This window comes from Acanthopagrus latus, chromosome 5 (genome assembly GCF_904848185.1).
Source record: "Acanthopagrus latus isolate v.2019 chromosome 5, fAcaLat1.1, whole genome shotgun sequence".
Classification (NCBI taxonomy): domain Eukaryota; kingdom Metazoa; phylum Chordata; class Actinopteri; order Spariformes; family Sparidae; genus Acanthopagrus; species Acanthopagrus latus.
Window position 1 is genome coordinate 25708310 of NC_051043.1, and position 24847 is coordinate 25733156.

General features: G+C 40.7%; 3 protein-coding genes across 8 annotated transcripts in view; 1 reads left to right on the plus strand and 2 right to left on the minus strand.

Annotated features, from left to right (window-relative positions):
- naa35 (N-alpha-acetyltransferase 35, NatC auxiliary subunit) overlaps positions 1–7379 on the plus strand; it is an 11980-nt gene extending 4601 nt beyond the window's left edge. Inside the window, exons 6-23 of one of the 2 annotated variants that reach the window (XM_037099014.1) lie at positions 101–268; positions 371–437; positions 566–609; positions 720–770; positions 1292–1375; positions 1527–1641; positions 2867–3045; positions 3189–3248; positions 3427–3533; positions 3695–3761; positions 4071–4169; positions 4417–4595; positions 4709–4845; positions 4997–5064; positions 5166–5306; positions 5415–5537; positions 5819–5899; positions 6107–6166. In XM_037099014.1, the coding sequence (XP_036954909.1) occupies positions 101–268; positions 371–437; positions 566–609; positions 720–770; positions 1292–1375; positions 1527–1641; positions 2867–3045; positions 3189–3248; positions 3427–3533; positions 3695–3761; positions 4071–4169; positions 4417–4595; positions 4709–4845; positions 4997–5064; positions 5166–5306; positions 5415–5537; positions 5819–5899; positions 6107–6166 (1830 nt within the window). Of the gene's footprint in view, positions 1–100; positions 269–370; positions 438–565; positions 610–719; positions 771–1291; positions 1376–1526; positions 1642–2866; positions 3046–3188; positions 3249–3426; positions 3534–3694; positions 3762–4070; positions 4170–4416; positions 4596–4708; positions 4846–4996; positions 5065–5165; positions 5307–5414; positions 5538–5818; positions 5900–6106 lie in introns of both variants that reach the window. The other variant, XM_037099013.1, reaches the window with a different exon arrangement.
- Positions 7380–7504: 125 nt separating this feature from the next.
- On the minus strand, positions 7505–15493 carry golm1 (golgi membrane protein 1). Of its 3 annotated transcripts, none has more exons than XM_037099017.1 (11): positions 15291–15493; positions 13762–13903; positions 12648–12827; positions 12426–12480; positions 12190–12292; positions 11934–12057; positions 11643–11802; positions 11285–11512; positions 10892–11053; positions 10679–10771; positions 7505–10126 (listed from the first exon to the last, which is right to left on the minus strand). In XM_037099017.1, exons 2-10 carry the CDS (start codon positions 13888–13890, stop codon positions 10680–10682), a joined length of 1233 nt encoding a protein of 410 aa, XP_036954912.1. In that variant the 5' UTR covers positions 13891–13903; positions 15291–15493; the 3' UTR covers positions 7505–10126; position 10679. The 3 variants fall into 3 exon arrangements, with proteins under 3 accessions (XP_036954912.1, XP_036954910.1, XP_036954911.1); XM_037099015.1 differs by having other exon boundaries at positions 11643–11805; XM_037099016.1 differs by having other exon boundaries at positions 10892–11050; positions 11643–11805; positions 15291–15492.
- Positions 15494–15783: 290 nt separating this feature from the next.
- On the minus strand, positions 15784–24522 carry lmbrd2a (LMBR1 domain containing 2a). Of its 3 annotated transcripts, none has more exons than XM_037099011.1 (18): positions 24365–24522; positions 23072–23289; positions 22792–22901; positions 21649–21747; positions 21363–21530; positions 21049–21259; positions 20876–20950; positions 20629–20733; positions 20364–20547; positions 19478–19659; positions 19177–19310; positions 18872–18977; positions 18638–18735; positions 18042–18145; positions 17714–17760; positions 17470–17578; positions 16830–16923; positions 15784–16719 (listed from the first exon to the last, which is right to left on the minus strand). In XM_037099011.1, the coding sequence occupies exons 2-18, from the start codon at positions 23243–23245 to the stop codon at positions 16656–16658; spliced, it is 2064 nt and encodes a 687-aa protein (XP_036954906.1). In that variant the 5' UTR covers positions 23246–23289; positions 24365–24522; the 3' UTR covers positions 15784–16655. The 3 variants fall into 3 exon arrangements, with proteins under 3 accessions (XP_036954906.1, XP_036954907.1, XP_036954905.1); XM_037099012.1 differs by having other exon boundaries at positions 23072–23386; positions 24365–24518; XM_037099010.1 differs by lacking the exon at positions 24365–24522 and having other exon boundaries at positions 23072–24325.
- Positions 24523–24847: the final 325 nt, after the last annotated feature.

The following is a 24847-nucleotide window of genomic DNA, read 5'->3' on the forward strand; positions in this document are numbered from 1 at the left end:
ATTAAAAATGGTGGTTTGACTGCATAGCCACTGAATTTTAGATCTACGCCGCTTCAGGATACCAGTACTCATGAGTGTATGTTTGTATTTCACTTCCTAGATCACATGGCTGGAGGGTCACTCCCTGGCACAGACTGTGTTCACCTGTCTTTACGTCCATAACCCCGACCTGATAGAGGAGCCAGCCCTCAAAGCCTTTGCCCTGGGCATCCTGAAGGTGTGTGACATTGCACGAGAGAAAGTCAACAAAGCTGCTGTGTTTGAGGAGGTAAGCAACTTTCCCTCGTCCTTCTGTCAGTGTATATTTGTGTGTCTGTTCTTGGTGTTATGTTTATGTCTTAATGATGATTTATCTCATATTTGTCTGCAGGAGGACTTCCAGGCCATGACTTATGGCTTCAAGATGGCCAATAATGTCACAGACCTGCGGGTAACAGGTACTGCATTATGATTCATTAAGTCTGCAGCTTCATGGATACTGTGAGGCTGTTATAGATTTATACTGTTAGTCAGAGGAACAAGTATAGCTCTCATCCCTCTCTCTCTTATTTGTTCTTCCTGCCAGGAATGCTGAAAGATGTGGAGGATGAGTTGCAGAGGAAAGTAAAGGTATTTGTTCTTGTCCACTTTAAGCTTCAATCTTTGACATTTTAATCAAATACTGGTGATATATAAGCTGAGTATTACATTGTTTATTGGTTTCTCTGCTACTGCCTCAGAGCACACGCAGTCGACAGGGAGAGCAGCGAAACCCGGAGGTTGAGCTGGAGGTGAGTCAGGTCAATCCTGCATGTCTGTGGGTTTTTTTTACTGCAGATTTATTTGTTTTTGTTTGAGGCATGTTTTCGGAATCCCTTTTTTTTTTAGACAATCTTTTAGAAAACACAAGTTGCTAATGACTCATGTGGTTTCAGTTTCAACACCCAATACATCAGACTAGAGGTATAAAATTCTTTAATGAAGCCAAATATTATTTCAGCCACAAACTAAACCTTGAAGCCTCCTTCTCAACCTCTGCCTGTTGTAATTTGTTTTCCACCCGTCTATCAGATTGTGGGACTTATATGACCTTTTGAGAGTCTACTCTGGAATTTCCAGCTGTTACAGTAATAATAATAATGAAGAACGAAATCCAACCCAAAAATGGACTGGGTGGTAGTAAAAAGACTAAGATTCAACCTTTGCGGTTTCTTGTGCCTTGTGGAGCTTCAAAGACAAATTAGGAAGTATGTGTATTATTAGCTTTCTACACGTGAGCCTGTTAAATGTTCTTACTCTTTTGTTTTTCCAGCATCAGCAGTGTTTGGCACTTTTCAATAGAATCAAGTTCACGCGCCTTCTTCTGACTGCACTGATCACCTTTACCAAGAAAGAGGTAATGGACAATCAGACATGTATATTCAGAGCTCTTCTTCCATATTAAAGTATTTATTGTAGTTGAAGGCACATGTTTTTTTTTTAATTGGTCGTTTTCTTCTTAGTGTTCATGTGTGTTTGTTTATGGTTGTGTCTTTTTACCTTTTTAGACCAGCTCGGTGTGTGAGGCCCAGAAGCTTGTGGCTCAGGCAGCTGACCTCTTATCAGCTATTCATTCCAGTATTCAGCACGGTATCCAATCACAGAATGACACCACTAAAGGAGGTAAAACTATAACCCTTTCATTGTGGACAAAAAGAACCATTAACACCCACCAGCATCTGGCTTTTGTCTTTAATTTTAATGTACATTTTTTGGTCAATTTTAGCGCCCTGTGGAAGAATGAAACAATAAACCTTTAGTGCTGTTCTGCCAAAAGACAGAGCAGCGTCCTTCCTCAGGCTGCGAGACTCCTCAAGTCCTCTTCAGAACTTGATTTTTATCGCTTACCTGATCTGTATGAATTGGAATTGATCCAGTGTCAGGCATCGAGTGTGAATATAATTACTGCCGAGAAATGGCCAATCTTCTAGCAGATGGTGTTGTTTGCCAAAGCGGGTCATATGGAGTGTAAACTGAGACAGTTACATAACCAGCTGAAAACGCTTTGTGGTACAATCAACATTCACTTCCCTGTAAAATGACGCTGCAGTTTTCGTGGGTGTTTATCGGTTTCAGCTCTGAGCAGCTGCGATGGAAACATGACACCCTGGTCCTGGTTCTCCCCTTTTCGGGTGTGATGCTGTGACACTTTTTGAAGTTCAGAAGTGCTTTTCCATCCGTCCCTGTTCAAGGAGAGAGACTGAAGGAAAGGATATATAAAGCAACCACTGTTACATCGTCACCAGCCTCAGTGTCGGTGCCCGATCTCTGCCAGCTGCCTGATCAGTATAGTACTTATGCTCCTCAGCCACTTTTATCATCATCTCTGGAAAAAGCGATGTGCATACTTCATTATGTAATTGACTATGATGTATTTTGGATGTGGTCTGATGAGGTATATGATCAGCTGCTTTTTAGTGTGTCCTGATTTCCTGGTGGGTTTGTGACTTTGAATGTGACATGCAAGAAGAAAAAAAAATAAGAGAAGGAGGCAAACTCGTCCACTGGCAATGAGAAAGAAGTCTATCTATAAGTCTATCTTTAGTAGGGTTAGGGTTAGGGCATTTAAAAATCATACACCAAAGCTACTCAGTTTGGAAATTACTCAGAACAACTAAATTATGCATATATTATTCACATTTTTGCTCTCCAGCCTATCAGTTTGGTACTCACACTACATTTACCTTCTCCACCTCAGTGAATTTCCAGACACAGTGCTAAAAATCTTCAATTAATTTTTATCTTGCTTTATTACATTTAGCTGAGGCAGCCTCGAGGGGAAGATTACTTTATAATTACTAAATTAGACCTGTGTTAACCTTTTTTTTTCTTTTTTTTCTTTACTCAGACCATCCCATCATGATGGGCTTTGAGCCCCTGGTAAACCAGAGATTGCTGCCACCCACCTTTCCCCGCTACGCCAAGATCATTAAGAGGGAGGACATGGTGGCCTACTTCGGCAAACTCATAGAACGCATCAAGACCGTGTGTGACGTGATCAACACCACCAACCTGCATGGCATACTGGTAAACACACATGTCCAGATTGCTATTCCATATTGTTTTTTTCCCAAATTTGCTTCATAACGTGGAATTTATTTACCACATTTTAAGCTGTTTATCACGACAATGATGAAGGCAAATTATTGTTGTCTTTGTGCTCTTACCAGGACTTCTTCTGTGAGTTCAGTGAACAGTCTCCCTGTGTGCTCTCTAGATCTCTTCTCCAGGTAAGTTAATAATTTACATTTTCAAATCTGAAGAGTCACTGCTTTACCTCCTGTTTTGGGAGTTTATATATATGTTAAAAAAAACAAACAACCAAACTTATGGAAGCGATATTATAATCTTAGGAAAAACACGTCTGTTAGTGCATGAGAACTAAACAGATTGTCTTTCTGCATCCAGACGACGTTCTTGATAGATAATAAGAAAGTGTTTGGGACCCACCTGATGCAAGACATGATTAAAGATGCTCTGAGATACTTCGTCAGCCCGCCTGTCCTCTCCTACAAGTAAGTCTTGCGTTGGTTAAACAAATTTTAAGTTAAACAGTTATTTCAAGGTTGATTTTGAACCTTGTGTTGGACTGTCTGTGCTGATATAATATGCATACTCTCTTGAGTGAGCTTGTTGTGCCTGAGGCTGCTGATTTTATGTGTCTGTCTCTCTTCAGGTGTTGTCTTTTCAACAACCACCAGGCGAAGGACTACATGGACTCCTTTGTTACACACTGCACCAGGGTATGTTACCTTTACTCTTAGTACATCTGCTGCATTCTCAAGCCTCAGTCGCTCATTCAACTTTATGTTCTGCTTTCACTTGAGCCCAAGTGTGTCTCAGTAGTTGGGGTAAAGTTGAATAGTTTAGGAGGAAAGCTGTATAATTGCTCCCTAAAAGGACAGTTTGTTCAGAAGTTATTTTTAGCTCTGCTATTATAGGATTATTTTATGTTTCAACGTGGAGATAATGAGCTGGTCTGTCGTCAGTGACATGAATAGGCATGTAGTGAAGCTGTGTGTTTATTTATGTCTCGTTAATGTCCCCTTCAGCCGTTCTGCAGTCTGATCCAGATCCATGGACACAACCGGGCTCGACAGAGAGACAAGCTGGGTCACATTCTTGAAGAGTTTGCCACGCTGCAGGACGAGGTGAACCGCAGCTGTTCCCTTCTATTTGGCAATAATAGTTATCTTTGAAAGAAATGAAGAAATCATTCAGTTTTAACAGCACTGACCTTTTTTCATCATTACTTTTTACAATTTATGCATATATATAAACCCACAACAGTATTTTTTAAAAGAGTACAAAGGCAAATTCTGTGGTTTTCTTTCAACCACTCTGGGGGAAGTTGTGGTCTTAATAATTTGTAAACCAACTATTTTTTGTTCTATGCAGGCAGAGAAGGTGGATGCAGCCCTGCACAGCTTGCTGATGAAACTTGAGCCTCAGCGGCAGCATCTAGCCTGTCTCGGCACCTGGATCCTCTATCATAACCTGAGGATCATGATCCAGTACCTGCTGAGTGGCTTTGAACTGGAGCTGTACAGCATGCATGAATACTACTACATCTACTGGTGAGAGCAAACACGTTGCTTTCTTCACTGGCAGGCACCACACAATCAGATCCCTCTACAGGTGCACTTTGGTTCATCTGTGAATTCATATGCGTTTGTTTTTTTGACTGCAGGTACCTGTCAGAGTTCCTGTACGCATGGCTGATGTCCACTCTGAGCAGAGCCGACTCCTCTCAGATGGCAGAGGAGAGGATTCTGGAAGAGCAGCTGAAAGGACGCAGCAGCAAAAAGACCAAGAAGAAGAAAAAGGGTAAGCTGTAGTGCTGATATGTACCATGATAGCTTATGGAAGGACTTATAAGGGCGTTATTACCTATTAAGTACAACGTATTAAAAGGACTAATATAATATAAAGCTTTACTGCTCGTCGTACTAAAGTAATGCTTTGGTTCCCCCTACAGTTCGTCCTCTCAGCAAGGAGATTACCATGAGTCAGGCATACCAGAACATGTGCGCTGGCATGTACAAGGTAGGACCTCAGTATAACTCAGCCTCTGATCCCTCTTCTCCTCTGTTTATTACTCACACTGCAGTATTGTTCTTCCTCTCTGCCTCTGTGTCTCTCTTCAGACCATGGTAGCTCTGGATATGGACGGGAAGGTGCGTAAGCCTCAATTCGAGTTGGACAGCGAGCAGGTTCGCTATGAGCATCGTTTTGCCCCCTTCAACAGCGTGGTCACTCCGCCACCTGTGCACTACATCCAGTTCAAGGTACTAGAACAGACTCTCTGACACATTTTATCTTTACCATTTTTTCCTTTTTATGGCCCTTTATCTCACTTGCTTTCAAATTTTCTTGCTCTCTCTCGTCACCTCCAGGAGATGTCAGATCTGAAGAAGTACAATCCTCCACCAGGCTCCGCTGACCTATATATGGCCGCCAGCAAACACTTCCAGCAAGCCAAGCTCATCCTAGAAAATGTGCCCAGCCCAGACCCTGAGGTCAGGAAGTGTCAGCTTTTGTAAAATAAATGCCAGACCAATGTTAAGATGGATCCCACTGCTTTTCCCACTAAGACCACGCAGAGTAGCGTTTCTTATTCGAGGGAAGAAGAGGGATCCATCATGACGTGCCAAACCCATTTTGCTTTTTAATGCTTTGATTATTTTCTTCTTCACTTGTGCTACTTGTTACATCATTTCACAATATGTAATGTAAATAGTCTGGTTTTACTTTTTCTATTGTTCTCAGCTATAGATAACCAGTTAATTATTTATTACAGGTTAACCGTATACTGAAGGTGGCCAAGCCTAACATTGTAGTCATGAAGCTCCTGGCTGGAGGGCACAAGAAGGAGACCAAGGTAACACGACAAAACACCTTGTTTCTGTGGAACAAGCTCGAAAGGATTGGTCACGTTTATGTAGATATAAATTATTCTAATATCGTGCTTTAAAAGTGGGCAATATGGTGCCATTTAATGGACATGCATTGTGAAACTTTCGTGACAGCTGCTCCACACAGGGAAAACTTTGTTGGGAGTAAAATGCCAAATTTCTGCATCCCCCAGGTGCTCCCAGAATTCGACTTCTCAGCTCACAAGTACTTCCCTGTGGTCAAGATCATCTGATTCTACTCTGCTGCACGAGCTGATTCGGGAGTTTCGTCACAAAGACCTTCAGCCATAACGAACGTTCCCACAGCTGAACAAGTGTGCAATGGCCCTGATCCAGTCCACGTCTGAACAATATGTCTGATACACCTAACTGTACGGTCGTGTAAAGGTGTGTGTCATACACCCAATATTTTTTTTTTTTCCTTCACCTGAATGAAAGATGTGACACAAGAAACCAGACCAGAGAACTCACAACTGGACCTTAATGAGTGACAATATATCCACATCTGCATCTGTGTATGTTTGCTTTGTGTGAGTGTGTGTTTGCGTGTGTGAGAGTCGGACACAAGTCGAGGTGCTTTTGAGTAATGAACTGGCTAATTAAAATTTTGTATATGCTGCCTCCACAGCAGCTGTGATGACAATGGGTGCATATCATTCAAACATATGAAATATACTTTCTATGTATTTATGTGCTCATCTGAATGAAAAATGTTGAGCCTGAAACAGACTACAGTATCGTGTCATACCTCGTTCAGCACCAGTTTCACGTGCTGGGAGATCTTAAATTCACAACTTTACAGGAAGGACACTGTAGAGATGCTCTCCTGGCCTGTGAACCGTCTGCAACGCTTTAAAACAAATACTACCAGCAACTCCAGAGGACTGAAAAAGCTACAGCCGTCACAAGAACACAATAAAACATGTCTTTCCTGTGGTATTATTATTCTGTCGCTGAATTAATTACTTGCTGGAAAATAATTTCACATTTTCAGACAAAAGGGCACAAAATCTAAGATGAAAAATCCTCTTATATTTGTATATTTTGGTTTGGACAGGTAGATTTGGCACAGGAAAATCTTTTTAAATGTGCATTAGTTTACCAGTTGCAACATACTGTGTATTTAAACACACTGCTTAAAGTATGGAAGCCCATAGGGAACAATATTAAAAGGATTTTTTTTCCCACATATATAGATAAGTAAAACATACAATGAAAATGCAGTCTCATAAATCATCCACATACTTATGAATAACTGTTTTATGTTACTGTCACTCCCCTTAATAGTGTTCAGTGTGTATTTGGAAAGTTATGACATCATGACCATGCATGTAATTTTCCCTTGTCATGTTTCATGTTTTTCAGAATTTATCACAAACTACAAATCCCCACATAAAAAACACACGTCCTCCTCACTGTGGTAATAAAAACATTTTTTATTCTCTATATTCATCGATAAAGCCTATGATTATTTAAACCTTTCACAAATTTGTTCAGCAGTTCAAAATAAAATACAAATTCAAACACATGAAATCAACAACAACAAAAAAAAAAAAAAAACGAACAGAAGATCAAATTTATAAAAATCATTTCATTTTCATCAACATTTTCTCTCCAGGTACAAACCGCTAGTTAAGAAAATGGGACTTTTTACACAAATAAGCAGACAAAGCTCTCTGACAAACAAAAGTCAGCAGTGTCAGACAACTAAACTGAAAACAAATAACAGCAACTTTAAAAAATAAAATGACAGATTTAAAAAATGTTTTTTTTTAAAAATCTGGAACAATATTTTCCTCAGCGAGATCATCAAAAGCACTCCTATTCCATACACGTGTCATTTCTTATAAATAAGATGACTGGGCTAAAAATAAGTTACGGTGAAAGTCTGTTTTTCATTTCGTCTTCCTTAAATGAAAAGTCACCAGATTGAGGACTTTGCATTGAAATGTCTCATCGCCTTTACCTTACAGACTCTTTAATGCAACAAACATGCGGTCAAGCATTTTGTAAACCCACAAAAGTTGTTCCTTATTCCAATACATCAAACAAAACTTTGATTTTTATAAGGAAACATGAATGAAAGATACCGTACCCATCGCTTTCTTATTTCTCCAACAAATTATTTTAGTTTTGATAGTTCAATTAAAAAAAAAAAAGACAAGAAAAAGTTTTTATGATGTGTTTTTGTAACTTTGAAGCCATTAATGAAAATCTTAAAAGAGTTGAGGGGAAATCGACACAGTGTCTCTGTATATTCTTCTTTCTTGATATGATATATGCTGTTGGAACAGAACCTCCGGAACAGGAGCAGCTTCAGCCTGAACTTGCAACAGTGGGGCTGAAGACGTTGGAAATAAAACTGACATGGGGATTTTTCAGCAATCAAATTTCAGTACTCTCCTGCAAACCCCATCTCAGTGCCAGACAGGTGCACAGAATAATGCCCCCATTGTGTTCTCACCACTTACTGTAGTTACTCGGATTCAGATAAGCAAATACGGAGAGATGGCCATCCACTATGTGATCCAGGATACTTGGATGAGATGTCAAAGCATTATGGAAATTACAGCAATACAACTACAACATGAAAGGATTAACTGTGGTTATTTAGTCAAAGTCACCACTTTTAGATAAAGCAGAGTACCTGGAAACCTAAATAAATCATCTGTCCTGTATAAAACACAAGGCAACAAAAGATCCCGTCCCAAAATCTAACTTTGTTATTTCTGATGCCTAATGTTAGTTCATGTTAGCGCTCATCCATACGATGTCCAGTCTGGTTCAGCTTTAAGGTGAATGGACTAAAACAAGTTTAGTACAGCTGCTGAATAGTTCACATCTACTGGATTTACAGGAGCCCTCAAGCACGACACGCTGTTCCTGCTTCAAGGAAACATCCTTCATAATGCTACAGCAACTCTCAAAAAGTCTCCACAAAATATACAGTTCATCCACTTCAGCAGACCAGAGGCAGTATCCACAAAGTGATGTCACAGCAGGTCCAGCAAACATGTAACACGGCTCTACATCCAACCTCTGCTGTGAAGCAGGGGACACTGGTGTACACAGAATGGATAAGGCATGCGTCAAAATAAAATAAGTCTGTCGATCAGTATAGATCCTCCAGATGTTCCAAACTCTTCCCTTCATAATCTAAAACTGGTTTTCTGTCTTACTGACACGTCATGTTGATCTGACACTTCGGGAATGATTTTTTTGTTGTTTTTACATCAATTATGATATAGTTTGTTTAAACCTGACAAAGATAAACCTGTATATATAATCCAGAAGGTGTCTATGAAGCCACCTGTACTTTTCTCAGCTTTCTTGGCTACATGATAATCAGTTATCAGTTTCCCAATCAACATTAAATTGTCTGTAAAGAACCAAAGCATATTTCCTTCCTTCGCTGCATTTGTGGGAAGCTTCATTTGCATCAGCTGGTCACTAATCTAAAGTTGACATTCTTTCTAGGAGAGACTATGCTGATGCTGTAAGAGAGAGGAGGTCTGTGCTGCAGAGCCTTCTGATGGATGAGTTCTGTCACTGGGATCATATTTGACACTTCATAACCCTATAAGGGTCTGCACTTAATATTTCATTCAAGTTACAATCATCAAAGAGTGAACATAAACAAAACGTCTAATCACATAAATAAAATCTGCTGAATTCCAGACATGCTGACATGTAGAGATGAAGATTAGGTGATATGAGAGTACTCAGAAGTACTTGGTGCTTTGTGTCACCTAAACATATCGAAATGATCGTGGCAGTCACCACCATAATAAAAACATCTAACGGCTGTATTTGTACAGTAAAATGCATGTAAACGGAAATCATGAGACTAAACACTTGGCAGATATTTGCATTTTCGGACTCTTTCAGAATATTGTGCACTGAATATGAAGTTTTATATATTCTCAGTATAACACAGACAACCTGATGTTTGCAAAGGATAAAAGTATCTGACTACATGTAATGAGATCAAATGTACAGAATGGAATTAAGATCACAAAAGACATTCCAGGCAGCAAACGCTTATGACATTAACCTCCGGATCAAATGTCATAAGTCTGTCTTGTTGTCGAACTTCCATCTTTGTTTTGTGTTCAGTGTGTCTGGAGAGCTGCATTAAAACCTGTTGTTCTGAGGTGTGTAACCGGCTCTGGGCTTCGTTTTCAACTCCAGCCCTGCATGAAAAATTCACTTTTGCATTAACAACAAGCATGTATGTGTTTATATTTCCTCTTGATGAAGCTACACACTGCCTACAGCACAGTAAAACTGCTGCATAACCTCATATTTAGGAAATATAAATGCAATCAGGCACAAAAGGTGCGTCAAGTAGACAAAAAATTTGGACATGACCTAAACACTTTTCAATACTGTATCTCATAGCAGCATGATGTGAAATTACAGACTTAAAAATGTGTAAATTACAAACAAGAACACTCCCTATATTGTTCTGTTGGTATATTTTTAATTGAATCGATCATCCGTGTGGACTTTATAAAGTGATTTCATCATACTGTATTGTTGGTTTAGCCTCATGTAGCAACAGTAAAGACAGACCTGCAGGCTGTACAAAAATCAGATGTATCTTTGCACACAGCTGTCATGAAATAAACATTGACAAACTTCAGACAAAAGCTTGAAACTTCACTGAACAAATGTCCGAGCTACAACCATGAAAGTGTGTGAATGTCAGTGAGGCAGGTGTCAGTGTGTGTTCCGGTACGTACCTTATACTTGAGCAAGTTCAGCTTGTTTGTCAGCTTCAAACTCTCCTTCGTTCTCATCATCCCCGTTATAGTCAGCCAGCTCCTGCTCCAAGTCTATCAGAAGGCACAATGTGGTTATTAATATACTATCCCTCTTTTAAATGTTTAACTCAGCACCTTTGATAAACTAAAAAGTGGAACTGATTCAGTTTTATTCTATACAGACGTACATACCTAAACTTTCTGGCCGTTTGCTTTGCTGTTGTCTCTCCACATCGACTCCACCCTCTCCTTGATCTTCTGCATCATAATCTTCTGGCTCCTCAGTCTTCTGACCAGCAGGAGTCTCATCAGCCTTCACCTTGCCAGCCAGCATGCCTTCCATCCCAGGGTCTGCTTTTGGCAGCATGACCAAATTGTTGTTTCATTGTTAAAACATTCACATTCTTTTCACCAAGAATGTCTGGATATAATTAACCAGCTACTTCACTGCTTTAAATAGGGAACACTTTCTATTGGCCACTATTAGACCTCAAACCAGCGGTAGCCAATAAGATGTGAAAACACAATTATGAAAGGAATTAAATGTGTTTGATTTTCCAAAACATAAAAGTTAAAGTTCTTTACCTTCTGTCTGGGCCCCCTCTTCATGCACATCCATCAGCTCCATGTCTTTATCGTCAGTCAGATTATTCTTCACAAGTTTGCTGGTCTCTTCTTCACCCTCATCTGTTGTTACAGCTCCCACTGGTGGTGGCAAAATGTCCTGCTTGACTGCAGCAGCTGAGGGAATAGGCTGGGACTCGACCTCAGAGAAATCCTTAGCTGGACTCAGGTCTGCTGGGGCATCCGGACCTGTGACATAACAAGGTAGTAAACAAGGGAAAAATGAGAGTGCACATTTGTCATTCAAGTCTGAATAAAGATGTGAACAGACAAGTCAAATTAAGGTAGACTGATCCACCAGGTCATCCATGTCGTTTACCTTTTTCCTCGATGATCTCATTGGTCAGTAGTTCAGGTGGTTCATTTGCATTGGACTGAGAGTCACTCGGCGTGTGGCTTACAACAGTTGCCGTCTTCACTACATCGTCCACAGTCCTGACTGTTCCGTCCTCTTTTACTGCTCCATTCCCTGCAGTGTCCTGCTGATGAATTGATGCATCATATACAACATTACTATTACTACAACATCAGGGAAGTCACTTTTTAAACAAGCCTGCTATTTCAGTTGACACCAATCTGGTGGAATAACTCTGGTTTTAAGTCTATGTACCTTTGAGGAAACAACTGGAGGGGGGACGAGCTTCTCCATTTTCTTCTGCAGTTCAAGTTTAACAGCAGCCACTCTCTCATCACACAACTCCTTCTGGGACAGGACCTGGGAGTGACAGTGGGTCCTACACAGGTATACAAACACACACAGTCTCATATATATTCTCTGCACTGGGGCAATTCATGATGACAATGGGAGTTCACATATATATGATATATATACAGTTGTAGTGATGTAGCTGCAGTCTTTTTCTTACATGTCATATGTGAGTTTGTTGTTAAGGGTTTTGATGTTGCCTTGGCAACTCTGCAGCTCCTTCTGAAGCTTGCCCAGGTCATCGTTCAGCTGATTCAGCTGACCTACAGTACAGACACACAAAACAATAAGAGCTACATAATAAATGAGTTATTTTATTTTTTTCTACTGAGAATTTGATTGGCTGTCAATGTAACGGACTTTTCAGACATGGAGGTTAAATGTCAAATTTGTCACCTTTGAGTTCCTGTATGGTTTTGGTGCTGGAGGAAATGTTCTGCTGCAGCATGTCCTGGAAGAAAAAACACAACATCTTTCAATTTCCACAGTGTGTGTCAACTTTTCATTTTTCTAAAGTGTGAACCAGGAAGGAAGAGGTCAAAGAGGTGCTTTCACTGCCTCCAGATTGCTCAACATGACATGTGTCATTTGTTCCCAGTGTTGTTTTATGTTGTTTACCTTCTCTTGGTTGCAGTTGTCCTGGGCACTTTCCAGCTGTCTCTTGTAGAGGGTCTCTATGTGGTTTAGCTGCTCCTTCTGTCTCATGATCTCCTCCTGGAACTCAGTCTTCTTCAGCTCAGCTACTCCTCGCTCTGCTGCTCCACGTCGCACCTGGCCTTCCAACTCGTACAGCTTCGTCTATATCAAACACACAAAGAGGGTTGTGCGTTTGTTGTGTTTATTCGTAACATTTAGATAGAGGGGGGCGTAACTAAAACAGTCGTACAGGAAGAAAAAATACTGGGTATTGATAGAAACTCAGGTTATAATGACAAAATATAAAAGCATACTGTGTGTTTCATGTTTATTCTTAATTCCACTCAACACCGAGACCAGTGGTGCCCAAACGTGACCAAAACGAAAATTTCATGGTGGGCCTCGGGTGCAAATATACGAGTGCATGGATATGAAATAAAAGTCACATGAAATGTGTTGCATTATTTTCCTGACCCAAAGAAATTCACATAACAACTCTTCAGATATGTCACAGAACAAATAACCATGTGAAATTAAAGTATCTAAAGTATCCCAATATCCCCAGTATTCTAGTCTTCCTGCACAAAATGTCACCGACATGCTCAGATTATAAAATAACTCATAGCCCCACACATTAACAAAGCCTTTATCTCACAAAAAAACAGGTTTCATATAATAGTTTTGGTATATTTTTTGCTAGAAACGTCTGCAGGCCAAAGTGAACTCTTATCTTATCTTATCCCTGCCCTGCACAGTAAAAAGATATCAGCACCAATGGTGCAGTTTTTCTACACAACAGAAGAAATGGTTGATTAGCCAACTTTCCAACAAAAAAAAAAACTGGAGACCAAATGAGGAACCGATGAGGTTTACTTCTGCAGAAGGGAATCATGCATCGATGTTGAGGATCTGCACCGACAAAGTCAGGAAATAACCACTAACTTATCAAAAAAAAAATGGTACTGCATTTAAATTGCAAATGCATCAAGGTTAGGCAAATGCTGGAAGCTCAGGGTTTTATTGGAGGATTTGGTGTTGAACTTCACTATGGTTATGACAAGGACAGAAATACACTGAGACATACAGATTAACCTACCTGTAGCTCCAGGTTGCGGGAGCTGGACACCCAGTAGTTAAAGCCCAGAACCAGGATGCAGGCGATTAGAGCGCCAATCATCAGAGGGGGTGATCTTCCTCCACGACGGCCGTTTCCCAGCCCACCCATAGCTGTCTAGAAACTGGACACACACAGAAACCGCGGCCAGGGTGAGAACTGCGTGCTCTGAATTACACTTTCAAATTGGCTGGCAGATATGAGGTTAATTTTTTGCTGATGTCATGAGTAAGGTCATTTAAGGAGTGTTATTGATTAAGGAAGTTGATTATTAACAAACAAAAAGCTCACTGTCTGGCTTGCATGTCTGGCTTGCAAGTAGCGGTGGGATACTACCAAGTCACACCAAGCTCATGGCAAAAAACAGAGAAAAAAAACAAATACAGGAAATGTCTGACCATATAGAGATGCACCTTTTAGGTACACGTACAAACACTGTACAGTCTTTACTCAAAACAATGGAAAAGAAAGAAGATCTCAGTTCGTTCCCAACAATGCTGACTCAATTAAATTGTCTGCAGGTTGCTGGGAAAGGACATGTTCCCAGGGACCCATGGGGGCCGAAACACAACAGCTTTTCACACATACACAGACAACATACTCTCGCTTCACTGCACAGTATCAGGTTGTCTGGTGGTGGCTATGTATACTGTCCATGTCACCAATATGCCCAACCCTGCCTTTTCCCTGGATGGGTCCCTCCCACCATGCAAATGATCCATGAAAAAAAAATGTAAATAAGTCACTAAAATGACTGATTTCTCACGGACTAAAATACAAACAGACACCATTGTAGAATCCTTAAACATTGGCTATAAATAACCACATAACCAAAAAGATATTGAAATAAGTGTCATATCTAGGATCAGCTGTGATTTAACACAGGAGAAAGAAGTGGCTTGATTTTTTTCCTAGTGAATGATGCTGTTGTTGTTGTTAAATGTCGACGACTCCCAGTCAGACAGCAGCAGTAACGTTAGCGTGGCCAAAGGGAGTCACCTCAGTTCAAGATTACCGACTAGCACTGCTGGGATGGGATGAAGGAAATGTTGGGGTGTGTGTGTGTGTGTGTGTGTGTGTGTGTGTGTGTGTGTGTGTGTGTGTGTGCTACCAAATCACAGCACACAGGCCCGACAGCAGCAGGTTAGACGTGTTCTGCAGCCCCGGGGACGAGCCTCTTCTTTCTAACGCCACTATTTAAAATTAAAGAGCGAGCCAAAAGGTCCCTCGTATGATCGATAAGATGAATTTAGGTCAGGAGTGAGCTTGTGCCGCTAAGGCTGGTGATAACAGTCATCACACAGGCTTACTAGATTTGTAGAGGACAAATGTAAGAGTCTTATTTATATATATATGAAACATATAACAGCCAAACAAATAAAAGGATAAGAAACTAAGCAACATTTAGCCATTCAAGTCGACATACAACCGGCGTTGTGACTCTACGTTGCAAGCTAACGTTTGGCGTCGTTAGCATTTAGCTAACGGTATTAGCTAGACTATCTACTTACCCAGTAGACTCAAGAGTCACGAAACAGGAACTGAATGTTGTGCCGAGAAGATGTGGTGATACTTGTGGTGATGTATTCCACTACCTGGTCGCGTTTGTTTGATAATTAACAGCGCATTTCCGTCTGTGTGTTAGCTCGTGTTCATTATTTCCATACAAACAGTAGACTGACTCCCTCTGTATTGTGCCTGGGTCGGATGCTGCCTTCGCTCGCTGTGAGAAAAAAACTAGATTTTAGGTGTAAACCATCATTTCAGCGATAAAATAACTAAAACGCTACATCTGACGTACAAAGTGCTTCTGTTAGATACATTTCTAGATTGAAATGACACAATGAGATTTCTACTACCGTCGACATTTCTGTTTTAATGTCAAACCATTTGATTGTTCGACCGTCTGATTACGGAATTTCATAGTTTACAGATAGCACGTGAATGCATCACGGACAACTGTTTAAGACAGGTTCAGTTTACCTGAAAATGTTTGGGACTTAATTATTACATTAAAATGGAATAAAATAAAAACAAATAATTACATAAATTTGAAATATGTTTTCTATTAGATTTAGATTTTTTTAAATACAGAAATGAATAATAAAAACATTCAACTGTTAAAATATTTGCCCCGACTAATTTATGATAACAAAAAAACATTTCTGATTCAGCAAAATAAGATCTTAAGCACATAATTATGTGTCATGTGTACTCCTGCATCACACTTGAGTAACTTATGAGTTGATGAATTTTTCATTCATGAGAAAAATTACATTTTTAATCCAGTTATCGTTGTAAACACACAATTACAAAATATACAAAAGACAGTTGGCTGTCGACTACAAACAAGTCTCAAGAAATAAGTTAGGTTGCTGATATCTTCCCACTGAAAACATAAATCAGTCATGTTGTCTTGTTTTGTTTTTTTGCTTTTTTTCCTTTTCCTTTTTAAATGTATGGTCAAATATTCAGACAACAATGAATTTCCACATGTATTGTGTGTGCTTATCCTCAGTCACTACAGGTGCATCATCTGTTTCAACGCTCTATAGTGTCAAAAAAAGATTATAAAAGGTTTGGCTGTGTACAAATTGGTTAAGGCTTTGGACGAGAAGCATCCCTCCACAGTTAGTGATCTCTTTCAGGGAATAATCCAGTCCCAGAGATCAGCTGACATACAGTACTGAGTTCTTCCTTTCACTTTCATCCATTTCCTGATTGTGTGTTCATATCGCTGATACAGCAACTTCCTCTTCATTTCCTGAGATATCATATGATCCATTGCACTCGTAGTTTCCTCATGGAGACAGGAATAGTGAGTCCTTGTTACCATTTCTGGCATGTACTCCTTTTCCCTCCATGTGTTCTGTTTATCAAACATCTTCGAATATGCCTGCCCGAGGATGTGAAAGAGACAGGTAGCGCCCTCCTGTGGATCTACAGTGTCAAACACAGACAGAGTAAGTGATTAAGGACATCTTCTCTGTTCTGTTATTTAGCTCCAATTAAAACACTCTGTTCAAATGATTTCACAAAAAGATCTATACCTCCTGTTTGGTGAATCCTCATCACTGGAATTGTGTTGCAGTAAGCCTCTCTGCTGCTCCTCTGTGTCCCTGTCTCTTCTGTTGAATGTGATAACTGTGAAAGACAGAGAGCCATGTATATACAGTATACTGTTAGCACGCAGACCTCATCCATCCTTATCAATGAAATGTTTATATGAATCAAAATGGGTAGGGTTTCAAGTTGACAGAAATGATCTATTAGTTCTCAGTTTGTTGGACAAGCTGGACTCTTACAGTACAACAAAAAGGGTTTTTTTTTACGTTTGGCTATGCATGTGGGATAACCTGCCTTAACTCCAGTGCTTTATCCTGAAAAAAACTACAAACAAGTTTCTGTGGGAGTCAACAGGTGGTGTGTATTCCAAGGTGACCCCACCTGACTTAATATAGTCTTTATCTATCTTTCCTGGGTGGCAGATATTTAGTTTCCTGCACCGGGCAGTGAGCCCGTGGGTCAAATACCTCTAAGCAAACTCTTAAAGCTGATACAAATGTGCATACAAATAAAATAAAATCCAAGTCATCCACTCAGACCCTGTTTGAAATGTCTTAGTTTCAGTGGAGTGTGAACTCAAAATATTTAATTCCATGTTTCTCCCAAGTTTTCTTTAAATCCTACCACTGTTTTTGATCTCTGTGACAGGGCTGCCCTGGCTATCCTTTATCTCAGTGTAACCATCTCGGGTCCGTCCAGTGGAACGCTGGACTCCATATCGCTCCCTCCAATCCTGAAACAGACAACAACAAATGCACATGAATACCAAGACGCACTTAACACATGCCAGCTGCACCAGTGAGCAAACAGGTTAGGTAGAAAATGGCAAGAGATTGATAGATGATTTGATCAGATAAAATGCTCTAACCCATCTTCGATTTTCTCCATCCTCGGCTTTCTGTCTTTTTCTTCTTTCTACAAAAGTGAACATAATTATGTATTTCAGATGCACAGCAAATTAGTTTGTACTGAGGTAAAAGACACGAATAGTAAAAGTAAAAGAGTGAGCCGGTGAGAGAACCTGCCTTTAATTAATAACGATTAAGTTCATAGGAAACATGAGAGGAGAAATAATTAATCAGGTCCACAGCAACGTGGCTAATTTTTCTACAAAAATCATTTTGTTAAAACCCAAACACTGCACCTCTGAGGATGTCCATTTGAAATAATAAGTGATTGAATATGTGATAAATCACCTCTTCTGATGAGTTCCCTGCCTTCATCCTCCAGGTCAGAGGTCAAGTCTCCATCAGTGATGTACTGAGGAAAACCCAGGAGATTCAAACAGCGAGAGCCCAGGCTACAAACACACACACACATACACACAAGGGAAAATGCAATATATTAATTTTAGTAATGGCACATATTGATGAATAATAACCTTCATATAGGGATGAGGCTGTGTTAAGTTATTTTACTGTTGATAATGGATTTTTGAGGCCAATACTGATTAAAATATTGGGAGTTTAGAAAATCCAATAATGACATATTGATTGATAGTTAAGTTTTAAAACACAAACACTCTAAACACTCTAGTGTTACTGACATATGTGTGATAAGCTAATACCAAGCCAATTATCTATCGAATGTGCAAACTCCCTAGAATTCTACACTATGAAAATAAAAGGTTTGAGGTTGTTTTAGGTGATAACCTTGCAAACTTTGTTCTAACCCATAAGCCCCAGGCTGGAGTCTGGGTTGGCCACTTTGGAATGTCTAAAAAAAAAGAAAAAAAAAGCATTTGGCCCCAGGTGGGTGAGGTGCTGCGTGACAAGCCCGTTCAATGGCTTACCTGTAAAAAGTGGCAAAGCAGAGAAGCAACACCAACATGGGATAGTAGATGTAGAAGCCGTCAGATATGAACGACAGCACACGCATAGAGCCCATGATCTGACAGAGCGAGAAAGAGGCACATTGCTTCAGTTGGTTTTAGCAGAAAGTTTGACATTTCTACAGTTCTAGTATAAGCGTGCATTAATATGTCTTTGTATGTATATTAGTATGTGCATGTTTGTGTGGGACCCACAGATGTGTAGGACGTCTGTATTCTGTCCTGGTGTGAGATGGTGGAGTCCATGTGAATCAGCCCCAGGAAGTTTAAACACAGAGGCGGGGTCAGCCGACAAAACAGCCTGAGAGGGGGAAAAAAAAAGAGAAGCAACCTGATGTCAAAAAAGCAGTGTGAGAAATCCAGAATGAACCGTGCTCGCTCTTTTCAAACTATGTCCTACAATAAAGTTTATTGTAAAACCTTCCTCTTGAGTAAACAGGTGTTTCAAGCTGACGTACCCCTAATGTGACATAAATATAAGGACTTGAAGATGAACGTACATGCCGCTGAACTGCAGGCTGTAAGCGTCAGTCTGGTGATGAGGCACCAGGTAGTAGTAGTTGAAAAATCGGATCCTGAACACTGTGGAGTAGACGCAGACACACAGGAAGAGGATGCTGACAAAGCACACCATCTGGTGGAGAGAAACAAAACAGAAGGAGGCGGCAGGTCAGCTCGTTCAGTACAGCGTTGGAAGGATTAGATAACAACTATGGGGGCTTTTTGCAGGCTCTGGAGGGTGTGTGTTTGTGTATTTGTGCTGTGTGTTTTTGCTTAATGAACCTTAATGAGTGTGCCTACCTCGATACAAATGTAGTTGTGGTTTTTCTCAGCCTTGTCAACAAACACGGCGAACAGGGACAGGACGGGGTGCGTGCTGAAGAAGGTGCACTCAGACCAGACGACTGCTGCTGACAGCAGACACAGGAGAACTGCCAGCAGCCTGTAGAAACGCTGCCGGAACAAACACTCCCAGTACCACTCTGAGGAGATGACATACACACACACACACACCCAAGCATGACTACAAACACGGGAGGTATAATTAAACTGACATTTCAGCAACACACCCATGCAGCAGGTCTGGATTCATACACAGAACTAACAAACAAACAGGATTTTGTAAGTGCCATAATGAAGTATGTAGTAGACTACAAAAAACATGTAATCTGATCTATAAACATCTGGATTACTTCAAAATCAAACATTGAAAATACTGCACATCATGCTAGAAAAAAATGCAGCTGCCAAAATATAATTCTCACAAATACTTTTTTTTTTTTTTTCAATATTTCACTCACTCAAAATCTTTCATGCAAATAAAAATACATTTTCAAATTCAGCATTTGCTAAAACAGTACAGGTGATTTTGTTTCTGCTTTTTTTTTGTACAAGGGTATTTTCAAAAAGATTTTTTTTTTCCAAAAGAAATTCCTGCCTTCGCCAACGGTATGAAAACACAAGCCCTGGCCAAAGCAACAGGTGGCAATATAACTTCTACCATTAGGCCATGTTGGCCAATCAGAAACCTGCCAAACACCATGGTTGTCCTGTGTCAACATAAACACTAAAAATGGGTGGGGGAGTCTTGCAGAATGCCAACACACGATCAAATGTGCCACAGCTTTGCACTCAAGCGAAGCAGCTGAGTAAATGAGTTTGGGATTTTAACACCAATTGGACTCACCGACAGTGGGAGTGTAAAAGAACCTGCGGATCCACCCGTGGTGGTGTGCTGAGGGGAAGCTGTGGGTCAACTGTCGGACCGGGCTGCTCTGGCTTTTGGCTACATCCTCGAGATGAAAAGCCTCGTCTGTCAGGATAGACCACTGGACCTGAGTCTGAGCGTGTCTGTGCACTGCAGAGATGACCTGAAACACACGCACAGTCAGCAGGGTCACATTTTTGCATTGTTTCCTTTAAAATCTCAGTGCAGTGACATTTACAATTACTTTTTTATGAAGGTTAATGAGGCTTCTTTTTGTGGGAACGACGTTTTGTTCACCACCAGGGCTTTCCACATGTCTCCCCATATCCTCTTGGTAGTCAGCGGGACACTGAAATGAGACGACGCTCAAATGAAGAAGAACCTGACTGTAAAAACTGTAAATGCAACAATAAACTTGTTGGACATTAACTTTTATTTCACCCCCAACAGATGTTTTATTTGACGAACAAATCACATGACGCGTCTCTCACCTTTGTCAAAATGGTGTCCACACACTTCCTCAGATGGTGGTTGTGCCTGACGGATGCGTTAACAGCTGCCACGTCCTGATAATGAGAAATACAAAAAGTTTATTTTTAAACATAGCAAAGTCTGTTCTATGAATCTCTTCTCTTAGAGCACAGGAGAGTTGATAAATCCTCACCTCCATAACATCTGCTAGGTTCTCCTCAGCCTCTACCTTCTCAGTAGCCATTTTCGCTGCCTTGAAGTAGGTCTTGGCCAGCAGGTAACCATGTGAAGATGACAGCCAATAAGAACGAGGGATCTCCACCAGGCCGTAGCCTAGCAACAGCACCAGGAGGAAGAGGCCCCAGGTGTTGGCAGCTGTAATGCCGATGGTCTGGAGCTCCCTCCTGTGCAAGTTTCACAAAGACAGACAACTCGATTCACAGACATCTTTTCTTTTAGCGTTGTTTGGTTAGAGTTTTTCTGATTTGAGGGGGACGTTTGATTTACCATGAGAGCTGCCACGAAGGGTGAGCAGCCACATAGATGAGCAGGGAGATGAAGATGAGGAGATAGGTGCCATAATAGATTGCATTTTCAATGAGGGCCGTTTTCATCTTCCCGACTCTGGAGAATGCTGCCGACCGAGCGTAAGACTGCATGAAGGGCAACAGCAGCCTGCACACACACACACACACACACACAGCAGATAGAGTCAATGTACCAAACTATCATTGTGCTTATATCAAAAGGTGGAACATGCAGAAGTTAAATGTTGTGTGTGTTAAGATCTTACCAAGTGAGAAACTGGGAAGTCCAGTACACGACTCTCCAGAACACTGGTAGGATGCCATCGGGGATGTAACTCCATGGTTTCTCACAAGCCTTTGGCTCACTGTAACACACACACAGAAGAATGTGACATAAATATAATCATAAAATCATTAAACACAAGTTAAACTGCAGCAATGTGCACAGTATCTGTTTGGATACAAACACTTGGTGTCAGCGAATTCAGAAATGTTCAAATCTTGAACTCAGTTTCAATATAACTGACTATTTTTTTTAACATCAAGTATCAGTAAACACAGTCGATCCAGATTACACAAGTGAGGCAGTTTATAGAAAGACAGACTCACAGTTCACTTCATAATACAACAACTCATATGTTCATAGATGTGGCCACATTTTTCAGTTTTATTCTGGTTAAGTTTAGCATCAGCATCATCCTGTTGAATTCTATAAATGTTATTTTCCACGCTGTGAGCACCATAAATGGAATTTCATTCAACTTCATTGTTTTGAGGTGGAAGCAGAAACTTCTCGTGATCACCTCAGACAAATGACACCAATATCATTGACATGGCTACCAGAGGTGATAACTGAGTGAACCAGCCCGTTAAGTCAATACTGTGTACTGATTGTGATCGAACCCAGCTTGAAAGTTCAGAATCTATTGAATGAGAAACCCTTTTTATGAGCAGATACTCCACAGCCGCACTACTGTGATTAAACAGAGCAGGTAAGGTCACACATGACCACAGAAAAAGCTTCAGCTTGAGGCGACCACGGTAAAAGAAAACCACTGAAACTGATAACAGGCCATTCATTTACATGAAACAGCTGGCGACTTCCTCTATGGTTTTGGCGTTTGGAATTGATGCATTGTCATAAATGATTCAGTCTATTTACTTTGACGTCATTGAGCCTCACAAAACAGTACAAGGAACTGAGTGTTTATCAGTATGAGCGGCTGTATATCAGTATGAGCGGCTGACAGTAAAACCCTCTGCAAGTGCAACATCATGACTGTTACCTTAAAATAAAAACATACATTGCGTGTCACGTTGGATAACCTTCCAACACAACCTGAAGAATTAACGTACGTTGCCTTGAGACAAGCCAACGGTGCCAATAAATGAAACGTAACGTCATTTACCCGACAGCTGGATAAGTAGAGGCGTCGTTATCTGTCTGATTGGATCGCGTCGCTTGCGTTACAGGAGTACGCTGGTTCGCCGTGTCAAGGAGACACTGATTGTAGATGGTCTGCAAGAGGAAAACACACTCCATGAAACGAAAACACACACAGCTCAACCTCACTCAGACACAATTATTCTCCAACTCACATCCTTAAAAATATCCAAACACATGTGGTTAAAAAGGCAAATAAGACCTCAGGTTGATGCAGACTTTAAAGTGCTGCAGGGGTTTCATACCGTGCTGACATCCAGCGGCAGGATGAAGACGATGAGGAAGCACAGGTACCAGGCCAGCAGCGTGCCCAGCAGGACCATCCGCTGCTGTCTCCGCAGGTCTCCGTAGCGCTGCAGGAGGTAGAGCGCCAAGAAGAAGACGACCACGACCACGACGACCAGCGCAGCACCACTCATGGTGATGACTGAACGGACTGACGTCAAGATGTCATGGCGAAGGGCTGGACGGGGGGGGGGGAACAGAAGCTCATTGGACAAACGGATATCGCTGTTATCTGCTGTGCGTAACAGGAAGAAACAGGATGAGCTGAACACTCGCTGGGGAAAAACATAAACACCATGATAGAGCGATGAGGTGGGAGAGAGCAGGGACAAAAACCAGACTGTTTTACAGGTTTCAGCGCATTTACATAAATGCCAATCACTCTGTAAATAGCACTCCTCCTTACACTTCATATAGCCTACTTACATAGTGTCTGTATTTCTGTACAATCCTAAAAATCTGTCAGCAGACTATATTGTTATTTAATTCATTTGTGTAATCCATTACAGTTAATATAATCAGAGTTGACCGATACTGCTTTTTCAAAGCCGATTATTAGACATCAAGGAGACTGAAAACTGTTATTTGTGACCAATATTCATTCGCAGTTAAATTGAAACTAACCTAAACAAATACAAAAACTCATTCATCCCCATATGAGTGATTCTCCTGAACATATGTATGGGTATGATGAGGGCGAGGGGTGGGATGTATTTGGCACACAGTCAATTGTTAGCGCTTGTGTTGTGTACTTACATCTTGTGTCTGTTGATGTATGTAATGTATCATTATCGTGTATTTTTATGGGGCAGACAAATCTCCCTCTGTACAAATAGACTATATGAATCTTGAATATCGGCCCAGATAATCGGTCTACACCTTGTAAATATCAAAATAAATGTATTTTATTTAGGTAGATCATATTAAAACAATGATACAAAAGTGTTAAATCTTTCTACATTTGTATTTAAATGCAGTGTCAAACAACAATTGTGTAGCTGTGACAGCTCATGTTCACTGATCAATATGAAAAGGAGTATTATTGATTATTGATATTATTTTCATCAGATATTATTATTTAAGATTATTTGATTTGACCGTCAGGCCTGATCATGTTCTGGATTTGTGTCATCTTTAATTCCTGAACAACAACAACAGTAGCCGGTAGCTGGAGCGTCACCAAGCCGCGGTCTCGGTCCGGACCGACTCGGACAGTCCGTTGGTACCGGAGGCAGGACGGAGGTGAGTCTTACCTTTCCGCCGTCTTCTCTCGGGCTGAAGATGGTGAGCCGGTCCGCAGTCTGAATTTATCGTCACACCGTGTTCCTCCGACGTGGAATCCCGATAAATGTACACAACCTTTGAAACGACATTACGTAACGGCCGCGCTGCCTGCCGCTCTCAAGCTGGTGCCGCAGGGAGTTCTGGGAATTGTAGTCGACGCTGGGCAGCCCACAGTTGGTTTAGTGATGGGAAAAAGTAGCAAATACCAAAAGACATGAGTTTATTTTCATGGTCTTTGGTTTATTTCAAATAGCAGACGCATTAGCATAAAAACTAAATATTACATGGCCTATATATTCTTTAAACATAGCCTAATATCGATATAAAGTGACAAAAATAACTGATGAAGTAAGCCCTAAATTATTTGAAATGAAATGTTCTGGAGTACCCAGAGATAACACAAGAAACAGATTGTTTTGCTTTGTTCTGTTCATTTTCGCTTTTTGTATGAC